The sequence below is a fragment of the Podarcis liolepis genome, assembly GCF_965112155.1.
Source record: "Podarcis liolepis genome assembly, chromosome: 5".
NCBI lineage: Eukaryota > Metazoa > Chordata > Lepidosauria > Squamata > Lacertidae > Podarcis > Podarcis liolepis.
In genome coordinates, this window is record NC_139556.1 from 20,820,385 (window position 1) to 20,836,797 (window position 16,413).

A 16,413-nucleotide genomic window follows, 5' to 3' on the forward strand; every position below is an offset into this window, starting at 1 on the left:
TTTAATAAAAAGGAGCAGTGTGGGTGAGGGGACCTGAGCCCGCGTCCCTATCTACGTGCACTCAGTTGCTTCAACAGTTTTCACTGCCTAGTCCAGCTTTCTTGCAGTAGCGGTGATAAGCTGGGGAAGAAGTACGGTACTTTAAAAAGCAACAGAGCACAGCAAGGTAAGACAGAATGGAGAGGAAGGTTTGGCTTCTCTCACCTGTATGGTCCTATCTTCTCCTCACTACTCTCTTGCCTTGCATATATTTGTGTTGTTTTACGTGTTTTGGATTTTGGAAACTGCCTCGAAATATCTGATGAATGGTGGTATAGAAATGTTTGAAATGTATGCATACATACACGGGGTTTTTCAAACTTGGGTTCCCCAGCTGTTGTTAGACTACAACTCCCATCACCCCTAGCTAGCAGGACCAGTGGTCAGCATTGCCCTCTCATGTCTAGTTAGCTCTGGCCTCAGGCAGATGCATGTTTTCAGCAACTTTGCTGAACATTTTGCTGGCGATGATCACAACTCAGTTGTGATCAGTGTAGAGAGCTCCAAGCTGTTGGAGAAGGTACAGTGGAACCTCGGGTTGCGGAAGTAATCTGTGATGGAGGCATGCCTGCAACCTGCAATGTTCATAACCTGCAGTGGCGCATCTGCGCACTCACGTGGCGCGATCTGGCGCTTCTGTGCATGCACGAGCAGTGAAACCCGGAAGCAACCCTTTCTGGTACTTCTGGGTTTCCTGAGGTCCACACATAGCTGTCAAATTTCAGATTTGAAAATAAGGGATCAGCAGCCTCACCTATCCCGGGGACAGTCTACGGGATATCTAACAATCCGGGATAGCAGCGGGAAGCAGTGGGAAATGGCACTGGAATAAGGGAATTTCCCGCAAAAAAAGGAATGGTTGACAGCTATGGGTCCACAACCTGAAAACATGTAACCCAAAGCGTTTGTAACCCGAGGTACCACCGTAGTTAAAAAAGAAAGGGAGACAGAATGCCTGTGTGTGTGGCTGCAGATGTTGTCTATTCACCTTACGTTACCACACACATTCTGAACACATACTCTCAACCACATTCTTCCCACAACTAGTCAGGCAGAAGCTACTACATAGGTCTAGAGTTGAATCTAGGCAGTCATGGTGAGCAATGAAACTGCCGGTGCAATGTGGCAGGGATATCCTAGATAGCTGAGGAATGGGGCTGTGTTTTCTCTCGAATTACCATATTTTTCTGTCTATAAGACTCCCCCATGTATAAGACACCCCCTATTTTTGGGGACTCAGATTTAAGAAAATGAAGGGAGATGACCCAGAGTATAAGATGCCCCCTAATTTTTGACATTATTTTTTAGGGGAAAAGCCTAGTCTTATACATGGAAAAATACGGTACCTCAGTAGCCAGAGGACAGGAAAGCAATGCCAGGATGCGCACCAAAAATACTGAGGGCAGGAGGAGGTTCATAAAGGTTCTGGACTCCCTCCCCACCAAAATGAAACAAAAACAAAAGCCCAGAAACTTTCACTCTTAAAAAATCAAAACTTGTGGCAATTTCGAGCGACACCAGCACTGTCTGACTCAGAGAACAATTCCTCCAAGACCCTGCCTCCAATGCTATTAGTCACTTTATGACATCTGCCTGGCTTGAGGTCTGCAAAACTCTTTGTGACCTTAGAGATTCAGCTGCAGGTGCTGAAGTGTCACAGTTTTTCTGGCTGCCATTGGCTTAGCTCTGCTGACATCACAATCTTTGCTGGTCTGATGTCACAAACGGGGCATGTCACATGCCATCTCAGGTCAGACTACTGACTGCTTACTCGCAGTTGAACACATATTGTACTGTGCTCTGTTACTGATACAAGAGAGAGACTAATTACTACCCAGCTTTTCTTACTGCTGGTGCATAAGCAGGCAAGAGCACAAGGTGATAGAGGGATGAATCTCAGGAGAATGGGAATAGAGGTGAACACCAATGGGGAAAACAGGCGTGATGGGAAAGGTAAGCAAACAAAGAGGCTGGAAAATATGGATGTTGGGTAGCAGAAGTATTCTGAAGGTGTCCAGATAACCAAACAGACAAGGTCAAAATGTGGCCTTTGCCCAAAGGCACAGGGCTGATCCAGGGATCAGATCCTTAGGAGGGAACTAATGGATTGCTTGAGTGGATGGAATTGTGCTGGAATCTGGGAAACATCAATGGTCACAGTGTCCTTGCGGATCCTCCCACTGTAAGACCCATCATAGAACATCTGCCCAACCCAGATGTGCCACAACTCCCACCTGGACCAGCCAACATGGGGAATGGTCAGGGATGAAGGCAGCTGTAGTCTAACAATATTTGAAGGGCACTACATTGAGGAAGGGACGCGGGTGGCGCTGTGGTTAAACCAACAGAGCTTAGGACTTGCCGATCAGAAGGTTGGCGGTTTGAATCCCCGTGATGGGGTGAGCTCCCGTTGCTCTGTCCCTGCTCCTGCCAACCTAGCAGTTCGAAAGCACGTCAAAGTGCAAGTAGATAAATAGGTACGACTCTGGCGGGAAGGTAAACGACATTTCCGTGCGCTGCTCTGGTTCGCCAGAAACAGCTTAGTCATGCTGGCCACATAAAGTGAGATGAGCGCCGCAACCCCAGAGTCGGTCACGACTGGACCTAATGGTCAGGGGTCCCTTTACCTTTACATTGAGGAAGACACCAATTTCCACACAATCAAGATCAGTTACAAAAAGAAAAGGGAGTGAATTTCTCTGGCTAGCTACTCTTTCCCTTTTGATTATTATAATGCCCCCCTCTTGTCTCCATGAAAAGGGTCTGCTTTTGTGCCATATGTGACAGTTTGAAAAGGACATTTCATTCTCATTCATCTCTGTCCCTTTCTCTCCATTATAGCTTTTTTAAATCACCTAAAGGATTCAAGTGGTTGTTCAGCTGTTTGGTGACAACAAAAATCCGCTGTCTGCACTTTCATGGATTATAGCATTGCATAATCTTTTTTTTTTCCAGAAAAGAGAGAGAGTTTGCCTAACTGCTCTCTAATCTTTCCTTGTATTTATTCCCACTAATGCTCTCTCTTGGGGTAAAATTATGAAATAGTATTCAGAAAGAACATTCCATTGCTCCTCTTTCTGAAGGGTGCTTTCTGTATGGAGCACAAATGCCAAAAGCAAGCAAAGTCTTAAGAACAGCAGAACAGAAATGAAACATATGCAGAGGTTCTCACATAAATGTTTAAATTTTATTTTATTTTGTTGATTGATTTAATTGATATACCCCCCTATACCCAGAGATCTCATCTTAAAGATGTAAGTATTTTGAAACTACTACTGCAGAAACATGAACAGGGGACCTGAATGGATGACTACTATTTGATTCCTCTCAATCTACCCAGATCTGCCTAGATTGTTTGTGGAGTGGAATGCACAGGGCAAGGAGTCAACCAGAATGCAGATCATGATCTACACTATAAATCTAAATCTTTTGGAGATTTACCATACAGTGGTACCTTGGGTCACATACGCTTCAGGTTACAGACTCCGCTAACCCAGAAATAGTACCTTGGGTTAAGAACTTTGCTTCAGGATGAGAACAGAAATCGCACAGCGGTGGTGCAGCGGGAGCGGGAGGCCCCATTAGCTAAAGTGGTGCTTCAGGTTAAGAACAGTTTCAGGTTAAGAACGGACCTCTGGAACGAATTAAGTATGTAACCAGAGGTATCACTGTAGACTGTCAAGGATTTCTGAGACCCAATTGTTTAAGAATAGCAATAACAAATCAACACCTGCTATCTAAATTAAGCTCATGAAGTGAAGAAAGCTAATCAGGAGTGGTCTTTTGTGTGTGATTTAGCTGAGATACCTGCACTGCAGGGGGTTGGACTAGATGACCCTCAGGGTCCCTTCCAGCTCTACAATTCTATGAGTCTATGAATCAGAGCAGCCTGGCACAGTGCTATTGCAGCATCTAATTCCCCTTGCTAATGTCCCTCACCCACTGAAATTGTTTGCTTAGGTTCCAGTGAGCTAGATCTGTGATCTTTGATATGCGCATTCTCAAAATAAACTGGGAGGAGGGGTAATTCATAAAATTCACCCTCTATTAGTTCAATTTAGATTTTTTAAAACATTGATGGGGGAGGGGAAAGACGAGCAACTCCTGTTGGTGCTGACCTTTAAAGCCCTAAATGGTCTTGGCCCAGTATACTTGAAAGAGCGTCTCCACCCCCATCATTGTGCCCAGACACTGAGGTCCAGCTCTGAAAGCCTTCTGGTAGTTTCCTCACTACGAGAAGTGAAGCTACAGGGAACCAGGCAGAGGGCCTTCTTGATAGTGGCCCCTGCCCTGTAGAACGCCCTCCCAACAGATGTCAAGGAAATAAACAACTATCTGACTTTTAGAAGACATCGGAAGGCAACCCTGTATAGGGAGGGTTTTAATGTTTTATCTTTTACCGCATTATTATTATTATTATTATTATTATTATTATTATTATTATTATTTGTTGAGAGCCGCCCAGAGTGGTTGGGGAAACCCAACCAGATGGGTGGAGTATAAATAAAAATTAAATTATTATTATTATTATTATTATTATTATTATTATTATTATTATTATTCAGACCTGACCTGTTTCAGGATTACCCTTCCACTGGGACACTATAATACATTTTCAGGTGAAATAAATATAAAACAAAATACCATATTACTTATTACAAAGATTTTTTACAGAAACATATGTCAGAACAAAAACTGTATCTAACAAGCCAAATTAAAAACAGAACAAACATCTATACAACAATCCCTGAAATTAATGATATGAGGTGTTCTTAACAACTCTTTAAAATAATATCTAGATTGTAGATGGTCATGATATAGCCACATATCTATACAGTGGAACCTTGGAAGTGGAACACCTTTGAACTTGAATGTTTCAGCTCCCGAATGATAGAAAACCAGAAGTGATTGTTCTGATTTTCGAATGATTTTTGGAAGCTAAACATCTGGCACAGCTTCCACAGCTTTCAATTGGCTAGAGGACGCTCCTGCAGCCAATCAGAAGCCATGTTTTCAAACTGTTCCAGGAGTTTAATGGACTCCCGGAATGGATTAAATTTGAAAACCAAGGTACGACTGTATATGAAAGAATGCACAAAGATGAGAAAATAATCATCTAGCAGCTTCTGTCAAGTGCATAAACCACCCTAGTAACACTTACACTGGGGAACAATTTTTTTGTTGCATTGAACACCTGCAGTTGTTCTAACCTAATTTTGATGTGCTGATTTCATATCTGAAGTTGGTTTTGTTCTGTAAGCTCTAGTTTTTTTGCAATTCATGTTTTTCACTTTTCACCATAACCATTGTTTTTCACAATGCAAGAATTCAATATTTAATTAAACACATAGCCAAAGTAGTACAATATGAGTATAAATGTACGTGACTTATAAAGCATTGAACATAACATGTATAGCATTGAAAATGACATGTATATCTATGTACAGTTGGAGGTATGCAAAAAAATGTATATTCCCTTAGGATACACAGTATACCGGGGAACAATTTTCCCCCCATTTTCTTTTGCATGAGATTTTTCAACTGTTCTTATATGTTTTTTCAATGCTGATTTCAAATCTGAAATCGATTTTTGTGTACATGCTATAGTTATCTTTCAATTTACAACTTTTGCCGATATGTCATATTTACACTGGGGATAAGTGGACACTGACACGTTGATCTACCATGGTAATTATTGTTTTGCAAACTTATTTTTTCTTTATTTTTACAGTTTTGTAACCTAAATATTTGTATTTTTCAGATCGGACCATGGCTTCTTCAAGTAGACAAAAATGTGTAAACAAGCCTGATTCCTTTTTTTATGTATGTGGCTGCTACGAACTTCCTCGTCAAAGACACAATATGGGGGGAAAGAAGTGGGGGGGGCATGCCCATGGTTTGCTGGAGCAAGAGTGTGATGATGCCAGAATAAGCACAGCATGTCGAACTAAGCTGTGTGTGCTGAGTTTCAGTTTTCTGGGTCATATGGAAAGATCTGAACCACTTTGGAGGCTGACTTTGAGTATCCTGCTTTGAAGAAGAGGTACAACAATGTTTCATTCTCAGATTTATCCAGTAAGCAGGATGTCCTGAGCTACATGTAGCCACATGTCTTTGTTCTAGCTCATTAGGAAGTATCCTAACTGTTTCAATATCCCAGGCCAGCTGGCCTAAGTGTTTTGGAGTTTAGGATTAGTCCAGAGTCCTTCTATTCTAGGTCCGTAAGTGACTCATGAATGCATTTGTTCTGAACACATACTTCACTTAATTTTACTGAAGGCTATAAGACTTATTCGGGATGCGGGTGGCGCTGTGGGTTAAACCACAGAGCCTAGGACTTCGGCAAGGTCGAAGGTTGGCGGTTCGAATCCCCGTGACAGGGTGAGCTCCCATTGCTTGGTCCCAGCTCCTGCCAACTTAGCAGTTCAAAAGCACGTCAAAGTGCAAGTAGATAAATAGGTACCACTCCGGCGGGAAGGTAAACGGTGTTTCCGTGTGCTGCTCTGGTTCTCCAGAAGTGGCTTAGTCATGCTGGCCACATGACCCGGAAGCTGTACACCGGCTCCCTCGGCCAATAAAGCGAAATGAGCGCCGCAACCCCAGAGTCGGCCACGACTGGACCTAATGGTCAGGGGTCCCTTTACCTTTTTATAAGACTTATTCATGGCAAAATTCCTCCATGTTTAAAGAGTAAAAAAAGTAAGGAGATCTAACATAAGGGAACATGGCATAAAGCATATCAGTTGTTTGTTTTTAAACCCAAACAGCAGCTTGCCACTCATAATTTATGGTATAAGATATAAAGTTCCCTGTTCCCTAAAATGTTGTTAGGAGACTAGCACTGCCCCAGCTCCTGCCAACCTAGCAGTTTGAAAGCACACCAGTGCAGTAGATAAATAGGTACCGCTGTGGTGGGAAGGTAAACAGCATTTCTGTGCACTCTGGTTACCATCCTGTTGCGCCAGAGGTGGTTTAGTCATGCTGGCCACATGACCCGGAAAGCTGTCTGTGGACAAACGCTGGCTCCCTCGGCCTGAAAGCAAGATGAGCACCACAACCCCATAGTCGCCTTTGACTGGACTTAACTGTCCAGGGGTCCTTTACCTTTACCTTTTTTATTACAACATGGGCTCCCTCATTATGGGCAGTGATGGTCTCTCAGGACATTATGGCGTCCTGAGAGAGGGCAAAATTTGATTACCACCCACCATGGGCATAGCCAGGATTTTTGTTCGGGGGGCAGTCTTTTGTTCAGGGGGCAGAACCTCAGATTTGTATTGGTTATTATTAAGGGGGGCAGCTGGCCCCTGACCATGCCCATGCCCCCCCCAAAATATTGAGTAGGTACCCACATAACCACTGCCTTGAGGCACATCTCTGGGAGAAGAAAAGGCAAATGAGTAAACCCCAAGCAAATCTGGAGTGGAGTCCCTGAAACAGTTGAGTGGTGCCTAGTACGCCTCCTTCTGGCAACGGCTGCAGCCAAGCTGGTGTCAAATGTATAGTTTTGCTTTCATTTTGACCACATCAGTGCAGCCTAGAGAGGGGGGTGTCTTGTCATTTGAGCAGCCCAGGGCCTCCATACATGCTGTCCTGGCTTGTGCCTTAGAGAGGTCACAACACAGGAGGCATCAGTTACAAGTTACCCGTGTCTGCAGCCGCAGCAGGCGCTGTGATTCTCCAGTGGTTTGACTTCATATCCAGAAGCACACTCCATTGTCTCTCAAGACAGGTGGATGCCAACAACAACCTGTTGTTTTTATTATTATTAATTATTTATTGTTGTTGTTATTGTTATTATTTTGCGCCCCTTGGCTTGGTGCCCTGTGCGGGGGAACTGCTCACACCACCCTAGATCTGGCACTACTTATGGGTATGATTTCCCCTTTACTTCGGTGGTTGGCTTTAACCAGAGTTCAGCTTGATAGGTGTGCATTGACGCTAACCGCGTTATCCCAATATTGGTTCTTAACCAGGCTTTGCAAAGCTGCTTCAGAGATTGCACTCACAAACTCTGGGGGGTTACAAGGACAATATTGGATAGCACCACTGCAAAGTTAACCATGTCTCTTCTCTAAAGCATGCGCCCACACAGGGGTGGCCTGTCTCATTTCACCACCTGAGGCAAAATGGGAAGGTGCCACTTCTCCCTGCCCAAGCCTCACTTTCCAGGGTTATGCAGCAGGGTCTCCTGGTGAGATCTCGCGAGAGTTCAGTGAGATCTCACAAGATCTTGTGGAAGCAGCAGCCACAGCTGTGTGGCCCTGGCAGTGGCAGCAGTAGCAGGTAGGGTGCCCATGGAGGCACCACCCCATTGGATTCTGCCTCCCGATGTGGGAAGCCGGCCCTGAGCCCAGCAAATATTCTTCGTTTCCTACCTAACTTTAAGACACACTGGGAATATGTTTGATTAGATCCCTGAGCTACAGGATGTGCATAGACAGGAGGCCTGGGCAGAGAATTGTGCGGGATTTTATCTTTTTGCACCGGGATTTGAGAGTACAGCATAACAAAAGGAACAGAAACCTGTCAGCTAAAATCTGTTTTGTAGGTCACAGGCTTTTTCAGGCCCTTTATAAGCCTACAATGAACCTCATACACTGAACATGCTTTCTCATATTTCAACTTGCTAGTATTATTCCCTTTGTCTCAAGCAATTAGCTGTGTCAGTGCAACTACTCCATGCTTTACACAACTTAATAAAGATAAAAGCAGTTTGTTTCTGGTGGCAAAGTCATGTCTCAGGATGGCCACTAGATGGCAGAAGCACACAATTCTTTAAGCCACATAAAGATGGAAAGGAAAAAGCAAGTTTTGTGGCCACTTCTAACATCTGCAGCTATGGAATCAGCAGAACAGAATTAAGACGGATCCTCAAGCTAGTGAATACAACATTAATGTTATGAAGCTCATAATTATTATTGTATGTCAGTGTTACTACTACAAAACTAGATGCTACCAAAAAAAAAAAAAGCTGCTAAAAATTCTGTGCTCAGTGAATAAAATTATCTCTCTTTAACAGCAACCTAACAGAGAAATTTTCTGGGATGCAGGTGGCACTGTGTTCTAAACCACAGAGCCTAGGGCTTGCCGATCAGAAGGTCAGCGGTTTGAATCCCTGTGATGGGGTGAGCTCCCGTTGCTCGGTCTCTGCTGCTGCCAACCGAGCAGTTCGAAAGCATGTCAAAGTGCAAGTAGATAAATAGGTACCGCTCCGGCGGGAAGGTAAATGGCATTTCTGTGTGCTGCTCTGGTTCGCCAGAAGTGGCTGGCCACATGACCTGGAAGCTGTACTCTGGCTCCCTCGGCCAGTAAAGCAAGTTGAGCGCCGCAACCCCAGAGTCGTCTGCGACTGAACCTAACGGTCAGGGGTCCCTTTACCTTTACTCACAGAGAAATTTAGCAGGTGAAACAGATATATAAAGTGATGGGGATTGGGGGGGGGGGGGAGAGATATTCACCTACTAAAGTTCAAGATACAGAGCCAGTTTAACCATAGGGGCACACTATGTGTCTGCCTAGGGAAGCGAAGTTTTTAGTGCAGCCGCATCTGAAGGGCAATAAAATTCAAAAGGCACCAAACAATGGTGCTGGTGATGCAAGGAGGAGTCAGCAACAGCCAGTTCCAGCAGTCTGCATTTTCCAGAATGCAGAGTCAATGACACCATTTTATCCCAATGGAACAAAACCTCCTAAATGGGTCTTTCTTAGAGACACAGTGGCGCCTGCTTCAGAGCTCTCCTGAGAGCCAAAGAGGCCTGCAGCAGTGGTAGTGATGAAGCTGGTGTGGAACCGGTTACCATTTTCCAACATGCTGCCATGCCAACATATTGTTGGGACACAGCAAGGAGGCAATGGTTTTGATGGAAGTTGTACTCTGGAATCACTTGAAGGCAAGCTTCTTGGAAGTACCTGAGAAACTCCTCTGATAACAGCAACAAACCTCCAAGTGTCAACATGAAGAATCATAATGGGCAGCAAACTGATTTCCTAATCAGTTTTTCCCCCTCTCCTTTCTTGCAGAGGAAGCCCATTCCCTTTTCCAGATAAAAAAAGGATGCTTAGGATTGCACCTCCTCACAGTGGAGAAGGTTTCAGCTGCCTGCGGCCTGATCCTGCCTTTTTCTTGCTTGTGTGAAGCATGGACGGCTCACTAGACTGGTTGTCTTGCAAAACCTCTGGAACTCAGCGAGACTTGCTTATATGTGCTTAGGCAGGTGCAGCCAGTGATCACGGTCTGGTCAGTCTAGCAGAACTTTTGAGGGGCAGAGGAGACAGCTGTGAGCCACCCCTGCAGGAGAGGAGGCCATCCCTCAGGCAGGCTCTCTTACACCAGGGCCAGCTACAGCTTCTCTCCCTTTGCTTCAGTGTGTTGGGGAAATTGCGCAACACCCCCCCCCCAAGTTGCCACCAGTCTGCCTCGGTTTGTGTTTCTTTCGGAGGGAGGGGGCAGACTCAGTACCTTTCTCTCGGTGCCAATTACAAGTCATCGAGAACGCAATACCAGTAGCCAGCATCTTGCAAACCCACACACAATTAAGAAAAACGCTGTTTACTTACCCAGCCAACTTCTGTTTAAATACACTGAAACGAACACTGGAGGGACTGTGAAGAAATCTACCACCGAGTTTACTTCCAGCCAGAACCATAGCTTGTCGTTGGCTGCTATGAACTGGGGAGGGAAATGAAGAGGATAAGGATACTGGTTCTTGTAGGGGGGTGGGGTGGGGGGGTGGGGATTCCTTATGAAAGATACAACAGATTTTCTGTTTGTCCCTTGGCAATAATTAAGGCATTGTTTCGTGACCTCTAATTAAAATACACCTGCTTATTCATTTTAATTCATTAATTAATTGACTAATTCGTGTGTTTTTTTAAAAAATAAACCTGTTTTTTAAGGGTGCACTCTTCCCACCCGAAGAACCCTTTGTAAAATACATTTTCATGTAAAATACATGAAGATACAATTGCAAACATGCACACAAAAACTCCCCAGCAGTGAAAGGTTACCCCCCCCCATGCAACTGTATGATGTGTTATCTGTGGCAAGGGGCTTACCCTCACCCTGACTATTGGGTGGACTGGCCCTGTCTGGTGCCTTTAGACCTCCCCCCACCCCTCTATCCTTGGGTTGAAAGTGAAAACTGGTTTGGATTTTTGGTCCAATGCAAACAAACAAAAAATCACCCTTTGGGGGTACTACTTAAATCGCCTTTCTCACATTTTACTCCAGTTCAAATTCAGTGCTCAGTTGAACATGGAAGCCTTTACACTCCATTGGCTTGCAATTTTTAAATGTTTAAAAGCTAACAAAATAAAATGGTTAAAATGGCATTCTTCACATGAAATAAGACTTGAGCTGAGCACCAACTCTTTACTGCTCAGGACCACAGAACCTCAGAGACCACCTCTCTTCATATGAGCCTACCCGGATCCTGTGATCGTCAGCTGAGGCCCTTCTTCGTGTGCCTCCTCCGTGAGAGGTATGGAGAGTGGCAACACGAAAATGGGCCTTTTCTGCAATGGCTCTCCACTTGTGGAATGTTCTGCCCAGGGAGGCTCACTTCACACCTTCATTATACACCTTTAAGTGCCAGGGACCAGGCCTTTGGCTGACTAACATCCTATATCCTTTTAAATGTGTTTGTGGGAGTGGTAGGGGGTTATTGGTTTGCTTTGTTTTTGTTCTTATTTTTATTATGTACTTGGTGTTTTTGTCTTGTTTTTGTGTGTGTGTGAATCGCCCTGAAATCTACAGATGCAGGGTGGTATAAATATTTTAATGACAATGATAATAATAATATGCTTTGACAAATATCTGTTACACCAAAAGGAATGGGTGGGGCAGGGTGGGTGGGTGGATGGGGAGAATGTATCAAGTAACCAGGCAGCTCCCTATCCAGACAATGGGATTAATTTGTCTACTCTGTAGCAGGTGCCACCAACCCATAAAGGCTTTCAATGGTTCCCCTGGGAAGGTGCCCTGGACTCTGAGCTTTCATGGGGGGGGGGGAGTTTCCAGCCCACCTAGGAAGAAAGTTATGGGTCAAAATTTGCAGGTACCTTCTAAATGTGAAGTGAGAGTAAGTGTGGTGTGTCCACCTGGTATATTTTTTTCCTAGTACTGAAGAATGCTCCCTGTTGCTATTAGCTGATGCTGGAAAGCACTGGCGGAGGAAGAAGAGTGCAGGGGGAGCGGACCGCCCCCGGCAGCGCGATCCCCAGGGTGCCATTGTGGCTGCCCCCCTGCAGGCGGCGCGCCCCGCCCCTGGAACGTGCGCCAGCCCCGCCCCCCTGCTCTCCGCCCCCGGTGCCGGAGCATGAAGCTCCACCACTGCTGGAAAGTGGAGACACAAAGGCTTGTTTCACTTTGTTGCAGGCTTAGGGCCTCCCAGGAAACCCAATGCGGGGGATAAGAGCTCTTGGGAATGTTAGTGCAGTGAGCCTCTCCATCCCATGCTCTGGTTGTAGATATGTGTAAACAAAACCATGCTGTATCACCGTTGTATTCATAGACATTCATTCCAAGGAAGCAAACTCTGGAATCTCAGGAGTATCCTGCTGCTATGAGATTGTGGTGCGTGCAGCAAGCACCTTTGGGAAGTTTTTAATGTTCAATGTTTTATTTTGCTTTTATATGTGTTGCAAGCTGCCCAGAGTGGCTGGGGCAATGCAGACAGATGGGCAGGGTATAAATTATCATTCTTATAAGCGACTGATGGTGGATGGAGTAAGATCTGCTACAAACACAGTGTGTGTGTGTGTGTGTGTGTGTGTGTGTGTGTGAGAGAGAGAGAGAGAGAGAGAGAGAGAGAGAGAGAGAGAGCACTGCTGTTGCACAATAAATCCATAAACCTCTTTATCATGGAGCAAAGGTTTATTGAAGCAATTCCTGTTCTCAACACGGCTAGAGAAAAGTCTTCCCATTCAAGGGCAATAGCCTATTTTATTTTATTTTATTTTATAAAAACCTTTATGGATGTGGTACGGTGGTACCTTGGTTTTCGAACATAATGCATTTGGAAGACCGTTCAACTTCCGAAACGTTCAAAAACTGAAGCATTTACTTCCAGAAGCATTTACTTACGGAAAACTCAATATGGAAGCACATTCAAACGAAAAGCTTTTGAAAACCGAAGCAGTTACTTATGGGTTTTCGCGTTTGGAAACCAAAATGTTCCGACTTCCGAGATGTTCAAAAATCGAGGTACCACTGTATTTTAATTTGACAAACTTGGCTTCCCAAATATAAACAAAAAATAAAAAGCAAACCCACCTACCACACATGAAAACCAATTTACTCAAAAGGTACTGGCAACTATGATGGCCTTCGTACACTTTTGTGCATCCATAGCAGTATGTTGCTGCTTGACACTTTTAGGCCGCTGGCTCCCCCCCCCCCCCCCCGGTTATCCCCACAAGTGCCTCTGGGGAAAAAACACTGTGGCACCTCACCCTCCCCTCAAGCCAAGCAATATGGAGATTTGCACTTACCCGCAAGCCGAAGTAGAGCAGGAAGAACACGTTGAAAGCCATGTCTATCTGTAACGTGAAATCTTTGTAGAAATTCTGGCAAGATTCTATTGGGCTATTTGAGAAAAGAAAAAAAGACCAGAGTAAACTAAAGGGAATGAAGTTTGCATATCAGAAGTATGGCAAAAGTAACGTCAGCTGGCCACTGTTAGCATTTCGATTAGAGAATGGACAGGATTCAGTCATTATACGCTGCTTCTGGCTCTTCCATTATTTCTAAAGCACGCAGGCATTGAAAGAAATAATAATATTTGGAACATTGTTTTCGTATTGTCAGCCATTCTTACTGTTCACCTGTTAGTTGCAACAGGTGAGCAGAAACATGCAGGCACTTTTAAGGAATGACAAGCAGGAAAATCTCTTAGGATTCCTCAATCCCTCATTAACCCTTAAAGAACTGGCTTCTTTCTACCGGGTACATAAAGCTATAACAGTTCAATCATCAAATTTGGGTTGCCAACTTTTTAGCAGGTCTTGTTCCTCTGCCTGTTACAGCAGGTGGCTCTGCAGGCAACAGTAGGTGCCTATGCATGCGAAAAGCTTCATCTGCTAATTCCTGCAGATTCAGCTGCTGCTAAAGGTACAAGAGCATGCCACACACACACCCCATTAGCTGGCAACCCAAAATCTAGCAAACGTGATTTCATTATAAAAAGTTTTGTGTATTTTGGATGAAACATCATCTTGTAAATCAGTAACACCAACAATTTCAGAAAGTTTTCTAAAAAGAGCCCCCACCAAATTAATGCCATCTTATATTACGCACTCCCCTTTCTGGTTAATGTAATATAAAAAGAGTTGCTTATGGATATTAGCAACTTGGGGGAGATACTTGTTTGCTTCTTTACAAATACAGTACCATGAATCTAGTAGAAAGAAGAGCATAGCCTGCTGTTAGAATTAATGCAGACCAACATAAATTAAAGGAGTAGAAGCAGGACTCTAAGGGTTAATTTTCACATGCAGATTTCAGATTCCCCTCTCTTTCTCAGGCAGCCTTGCAAAATCTTGTTTTGCTTTTTTTTAAAAGGGGCACATCCAACTCTCTAGCATACTCTATACAAACTGGTACTGTGGCATGCTTCAATAAAACAGATTGCAGCAAATTGAAAAATATGCACGTGTGTGTGTGTGTGTGTGTGTGTGTTGTGATTTATTTGTGATGGTCCTATGAGATGGTTGGAAAGACTGCAGATCACAGTCCCCAGGTTAAGTAGCATGTCCCAAGATTTGTGACAAGTTACCATTCAGTCAGCATAACCATACAGAGGTCAGGAATGATGCTTAGAAGTTACTTAATTCTGGGAAGGAGATGTAAAAAATACACGCTTGAGGTAACGGGAAGGAAAATGACAATTACGGAGAAATTCCATGACTCTTCTTTTTACAAATAAATCACTACATATATCATACCAGTTAGTATAGCGCTACATCTGAAGGTGCAAGGCTAAATTGCTAAACAAGCAAGGTTCTGTGCATTCTGAATGTTGCTGACCTAACTGAAGGCAGGGAAGGAAATTAGCTGGATTTTGAGGGTATTACACATGCAGCCAGGTTCCCATTTACTTGCAAACATCGCAGCTCAAACAAGTCCGATAATAGCATGCCCCCGCTTTATCCTCAGGCATGTTTATAGTTGCCAACATTTCCCTGAAGGGCAGTGACGCACAGTTCTAAGAAGACTTGGTAGCAACCAACGCCATATTCACAGTGTTTTGAAATACTACTTGCAAATGTTGCATCAAAATAATTAAACACGCAAGTCTTATAGAAAGAGTATCAATTGCAATAAATAAAGGACAAAACGGTATATTTGTGGTATTGTTGTTAGTATCTCACATTGTCTCGGTAGCAAAGCAACCGAAAATAAATCTTGCTTTAATACATTAGAGAAAATTGAGGAAACCAGAACAGGGGAAAACTTCTGCTTTCAGTCCTGTCCCCCCCCACACACACACTTTTCCCGGAGTATGCAGAATGAGAGTCAGGCATCTCACCCACTTCCAGGTCCTCCAAGTATCTGAAAACCATGGACCTGGCAAGGGATGAAATGTGCAAGCTCCCACATTGTCATTGTAACAGAAACGGGAAAAGCAGAAGTGTGAGACATTAATGCATCTGCTTTGTAAGCTTCTTCTGATGTCCACAAAGCAACCCTTCCAACAGAAGCTTCTCCAATGCAAAAACTAGTAAGGAGATGAGTTCTAGCTAGCCTCCTTTCAGATATGTGAGGGGAATTGTCAATGAAGATGATTCAGACATGTTTTCCCCTCCCCTCCCCTGCAGTCTAAAGTGCCCCAGTATTGTAGTCCAATATTGTGCAGTCTAAAATGGTATACTACTAGTAGTCCAAGATTGTCAGAGACACTGGGTAGGGGCTTATTTTCACATACTGATTTCATTCCAGACTATCATCATCACAGAAATCTGCAGTCAACCGAAGGTAAACAGACAACACATGAAAAAGCACAGTTGTATGGAACCATTCTGCAAAGGACTAGTTGCAGTGGAAGTAACTATTGTCAAGTTCCCAGACTATGGGCTGAATCCAGACTGAGAGTTAGAGTCCACTGAATTCAATGGGGTTTAGGCATAACTATCAGTCTGGATCCAGCCCTGTGTTTACGAAGTGATAGTCGAAATTATCACATGGCAAGAGTGGATAGTGAAATGGCTGCCACGGGACATCACTCTCTCTTTTCCCTTCAGGAAATTACTTGGCAATGAGGGTGGAGTAATGAGCCTTCCATACATTTCCTCTAAAAAAAACCCAAAACACTAATTGTACATATTTACCATGACAAGCGCAGAGTTACAGCAAACCCCTGACGTGGGATTGCT

At 44.1% G+C, this 16,413-nt stretch overlaps 1 protein-coding gene and 1 long non-coding RNA gene across 16 annotated transcripts in view; one reads left to right on the forward strand and one right to left on the reverse strand.

The window, feature by feature from the left end:
• KCNMA1 (potassium calcium-activated channel subfamily M alpha 1) overlaps window positions 1-16,413 on the reverse strand; it is a 557,989-nt gene that overhangs the window by 231,249 nt on the left and 310,327 nt on the right. For all 15 annotated transcript variants that reach the window (XM_083502377.1, XM_083502375.1, XM_083502379.1 and 12 more), the window contains exons 4-5: window positions 13,534-13,627; window positions 10,600-10,711 (exon numbers count right to left, since the gene is read on the reverse strand). In XM_083502377.1, coding sequence (XP_083358503.1) covers window positions 10,600-10,711; window positions 13,534-13,627 — 206 coding nt within the window. The remainder of the gene's footprint in view (window positions 1-10,599; window positions 10,712-13,533; window positions 13,628-16,413) is intronic.
• Window positions 1,779-10,593, forward strand: LOC310706695. Its single transcript, XR_014526076.1, has 3 exons — window positions 1,779-1,992; window positions 5,801-6,082; window positions 10,063-10,593. It is a non-coding gene; the product is annotated as an uncharacterized lncRNA (long non-coding RNA).